The following is a 5,000-nucleotide window of genomic DNA, read 5'->3' on the forward strand; positions in this document are numbered from 1 at the left end:
ACAAAATTATTAGCAAGTAAAGTTTACTAAAAAAGAGAAATGTTAGAAAAATTAACTGAAGTATTAGCAAGTAAAAGTTTACTAAAAAGAGCAAGCATAACACACAACAGTGTTACACTCATTGTGTTCCAGTTCCAGCTGCAATGTCCTTTGAAGAAACGCCATGGCCAAAACTCGATTTCAGAGCAGACACATTTCGAATTAGACTGTCATTTTCGACTGTTTTTGATAAACGTATTAGGGCACAACGAAGAAGAAAATCAAATCTACGGAGGAGTATGATTATCTGAATGAGAAGCTGCGATGACTATTTCACTGCTAGGAGAAACCTTAGCAAGAAGTCCACATAACAGATGATAAGAGTCGACAGCATCAGAGATTCTCATACAAACACCCCCTGCTTCCTGTACACGCGAAGGCCTAGTCATGTCTCGAACCAACGACAGGGAAATAGGCTTTCAAGCAAGCACAGAATAACAACATAATCAATCATACCTTCAAGAATTCTAACTTCAAAAAGTCGGGCATCTCATAGTTTTGTAGAGCATCGTAAAGGGATGTAATTATGTCAATAGGAGAATAACCGATTTCGTATAGTTGCTTTAGATCAGCACAAGCACGCTCAAACTTTCCTTCACGCACATTGCAGATCATGTTCTTGACTTGCAAAGGGTGAGGCTTCTCCCAAATCTGTTAGGTAAGGGGATGGATAGTCAACAGCCATATAGCGAAACCACAGTGTTTACAGCTAAAACTAACCTTCTTTTGGCTAACAAATCGGAAATCTTTATGAGTAGCTTGCAAATCATTCAAAGACTGTAGCATATCACCATCGGCAGCGAAGATAATTGCTTCGAGACCTTCATCATCGTATGGAACCTTGGTCGTCGTTGACGGAATACATTACAATTAAGCATGATAACGCCATGTAGGGCCAGTTAGAAACATCTATAGTTTTGCCCCAGCACAACGTTTTCTCATGATAACCCTCAATCAGTGTCACATGATTCGTAAATCTACTTGCGAATCGCAATCGAAGAAAGAGAATTACAATCGGTTTTGGGTTATTCTCGAGCAAATATGAGCAAATTGCAAATTCAAAAAGCCAATTAGCTACCATTAGAGGTGTGCACACATTTTCTAGTCTGAAGTAGAGGTGTTCAATGGGCCGGACAAGGGCTAGGCAGGGCTTAAGTAAATATGGGTCGAGTTGGATAAGGACCCTTTAAACGTAATATGGGCTTTAAATGAGTCGGACTTCAAAAGCCCGGCCCGGCCCAAACCAAGCCATTTTTATTACTAACTTATTTTAATCTCCATTTATCAATTTATAACAATTAAGTTATCATTATAATAATTAAATTAAAAGAATATTAATAATTCCCGTTGGCATTGTCATTTATAATACTTAACTTATCCATTAGGCTCGTTTCCGACCCTTATTGAGCCTTTTTATAGCTCGAATCATTTTAATTACAGTAGAACCTGTTTTTGGGCCGGCTCTTACAAAATCCTTCTAAAAATGGGCCAAATAAGAGCTCAAAATGGGAGCCCGGCCCATTTAACACCCCTACTCTGGAGTATTGCTCGGCCAAATCTATTTGCTTATCCCTCAACATCCTACAGTCGGAGGATATCATTCAGACAACTAATTACGTTATGAACAAGTAAAAAATTGTGTCCACATTATGGGAGTTCGAATTGGCTTTTTCTCACTAAACACCTCCCCCGTTGCAATTTAGAACCAACAAAACGTAGTGTGCAAAGGGGAAGAAAAAAGTTGAACATTTTAATCAAGAAAAGTAATCCCCCCTTAATTGTTGCAGGATTAACAGAACATTGAACACCCATTTGAGACACGCTAAAACACCATTGAAAAAGCAATATCTAGATAACAACCAGCAGTTTAAATCTAGTAGAAATGGCAAGGGATCCGCCCTGGATCTATGGACCCAAATCTGGTTTGGTGGATCTGGGCTCTATTTTTTGACCCATCATATTCGGGTCAAATCCATATCCATATAAAATTACCAGATCCTAATCCGGGTACCAAAATAATATCCGGATCCATAGATTTCAAAGGCCAGTTTTAGTTGTAAAATATTTCATTATATATATATATATATATATATATATATATTAATTATTAATTATTAATTAAAGTCTAAAACAGTATTGCAATACGAAGCAAAATTCAACCCGAAGCAGACAAATGATCCGTAAGATCCGTGGATTTGGATCTGAGTCTTGACAAACTGGACCCAAAATTTCTGATTTGGATCCCGGGTCGACTTGGACCCGGCCTGGTCCAGATTCGACTTCTTGTCCTCCTAGGCCCTTGGGGGGGAATAACTGAATTTCCTCATATAGAGTCTACCACAACAGATTGTCGCTTGAAAAACGATGCTATATTAGAGTTCAAATAATGCGTTTCAAACTCCAATATTACCAAGATCGAGGGCATGAGGTTTTCTGATGAACAAATTACACTTTCAATGAAAACAATGTTTGTAGGAGATAATAATGCAATAAAAATGACACAAAGATTTAACAAGATTCATCCAATTAAGGCCACGTGTTTAAGTGTGTAGTATCTCTTATATTAACACAAAGGAGTTCAAAGAACTCTCAAATGGAGAATTACAATAGTGAAGAGATTATACTTGTGTTTAGGCCTAGGGATTTTTGTGTATGTGTTACAATGGTATATGAGACCTCTATTTATAGAGATTTGTACATAAATGAGTATTACATATTTAAGGCTAAGGATTCATGTACAATAAACAACTTCAAGGAACATTAAGAGTCAAAAACCGAATCCAATGCTCGATCAAGGCAATGTTTCATTACTTGTACCTCGTACAAAAATCTTCACCCTTTAGTCTTCTCATTAACTATCATTCATCATGCCTTGATTACCATCATAATATATGCATGTTTAAGTGCCTCCATCAACACACCATTTACACCATGCATTGATCACTAACTTAAACACCATCATTAACACACAAATTAATCCACCAACTTAACCACACATTAAGTGACTAATTTAAACACCCAAAAGATTCCACTTCTATGCACTCATACTAATACATAGTCTTGACTCTTAAATGGTGCACTAAGTCACCAATAACTACAACACCGCTAACTTTAAGCCACTTTCTTATTATTCAGAGTTTTACAAAGACTAGAGAATCTCTATGAAACTCATCAAGATTAGAGAATCTCATCGAGATTAGGGTCTAGGGATATTCTAAATGGTAACCAAAATGGTAGAATATGAAGTATTTGATGTATAACACAGAGCAATGGAGCAGCCCACATTAGCATAAAAAATGGAAATCAGATATCCTAACCCTAACAAGTAATAATAATATCCAAGATTCAAGAATCAGATATCCTAACAAGAACATTAACATAAAAAATGGAAATCATGCTCACTCAATTAAAAGGGGCAAAAGAAAAAGAAAAAGGGATTACGGCTAAGATGAGATTAGGCATGTCGCCGTCCCGAGCGATGGCTTGGAAACGAGAAACAGCATGATCACTGCCGACAATGTCAGAAACATTAGTAAATCTGTAATTCTCTATCCATGGCGTATCATTGCCAGAAGGTGAAGACAAAGTAGACGCCATTCTTGATTTTCGACTTCACTTGTATCTTCTTTAAATTGTTAATATTGATGAGTGTTTAATGGAATGTGGATTTCCCTTTATGTTAAATTAAATTTGTTGATTTTCCCTTAATTATTGCGAAACTAGTTTTGGGGAGAAATAATTCTTTTTTTTTTTTTTGAATAATTCTTCCACAAAAACTGACATTCGTAAAAATAGAATTTTATTCTAAATATTTACTAAATCAACCAAACTCCAACCCTAGACTTTGTGGTTCACATTTATGAAAATTTGAAATAAATGAGATTATTTATCTACTTAATTCCAAATATAAGATTCGGGAAAACTTATGTCCCAAAATAAGCTTTCGTACGTCCAAGCCTAGCCTCGGGTAAGTCGCTGTTACTAACAGCGAATAAAGGGAAAAAAAAAAAAAATAAAAAGTTGAAAGTCGCTGTTACTAACAGCGACTATCAGGTTTTTATTTTATTTTTTTTTTAATTTAAAAACTAAACTAGCCGTTGTTAATTAGAAAAATAGCCGTTAGGAATGTGAAAATAGCCGTTGTAATGTTGTTGTATAAATAGGTCCATCATTTCTCATACTTCATTTTATCCATTCTACATCATTCTTCTTCTTTTCAATCAATTGTTAAAGTTAACATAAGGTATTTTGTTAGTTTTATTATTGTAAATGTAAATATTATTTTTGAAAGTTCACTACGTTACTATATTATATGTATTATGTAGATGTCAAAGGAGCATTGTATTGAAGAGCTTTGTGATTGTGATTATGAAGTTGAGATTAATATTGATTGGAGCGACTTCGATCCAAGGCGTGAATTTGTTGCTTGCCCTTTCTACTTGGTTGACGGATTAGGATGCACATACTTTCGCTGGATTGCTCCGGAGGGTACAAAATGGCAGAGAGACTTAATAATACGGCTTGAGAAGGAAAAACAAGAGCTTAAAGATGAGGTATTTAATCTAAAGAGACAAATGGATGATATGGCACATAGAAAAAACTGCGTGCCTAGGAGTATGCCTTGGGCAAACGGGCTCCTCTTGGAAGGAGCCGATGACTGATGCAATGCCCTGTGCCTGCAGTAAGACTTAATTATTAATGAAATGTTTAAAGTGTAAGTTGTATGGATAATAATCAATGTTGAAGAATACTTACAAAGTGTGTCATCGTCGGTGCTGCGGGATTGTACTGGGATGCCGCCAAGATACCTCGTGGTGTCATCCATCGGCGAGTAATGGAGAGGAACCACGGCATGTAATCCGCCGTAGTAGGTGCGCCTGCAGCGTCGATCGGCGCACCTTGGGCAAGCAGATCTAGCCTGTGCTCCCAACGAGGGACATGGCGCCAGTTGACCTCTAGCC

At 36.8% G+C, this 5,000-nt stretch overlaps 1 protein-coding gene across 1 annotated transcript in view; it reads right to left on the reverse strand.

Moving 5' to 3' along the window:
• The window catches only part of LOC130818092 (replication factor C subunit 2-like), a 3,827-nt gene extending 58 nt beyond the window's left edge, over positions 1-3,769 (reverse strand). Inside the window, exons 1-3 of the mRNA XM_057684130.1 lie at positions 760-3,769; positions 496-690; positions 1-404 (exon numbers count right to left, since the gene is read on the reverse strand). The exon at positions 1-404 is cut by the window's left edge and continues 58 nt beyond it. Of these exons, the coding sequence (XP_057540113.1) occupies positions 267-404; positions 496-690; positions 760-825 (399 nt within the window). The 5' untranslated portion in view covers positions 826-3,769 and the 3' untranslated portion in view covers positions 1-266. The remainder of the gene's footprint in view (positions 405-495; positions 691-759) is intronic.
• Positions 3,770-5,000: the final 1,231 nt, after the last annotated feature.

Source organism: Amaranthus tricolor, chromosome 1, assembly GCF_026212465.1.
Source record: "Amaranthus tricolor cultivar Red isolate AtriRed21 chromosome 1, ASM2621246v1, whole genome shotgun sequence".
NCBI lineage: Eukaryota > Viridiplantae > Streptophyta > Magnoliopsida > Caryophyllales > Amaranthaceae > Amaranthus > Amaranthus tricolor.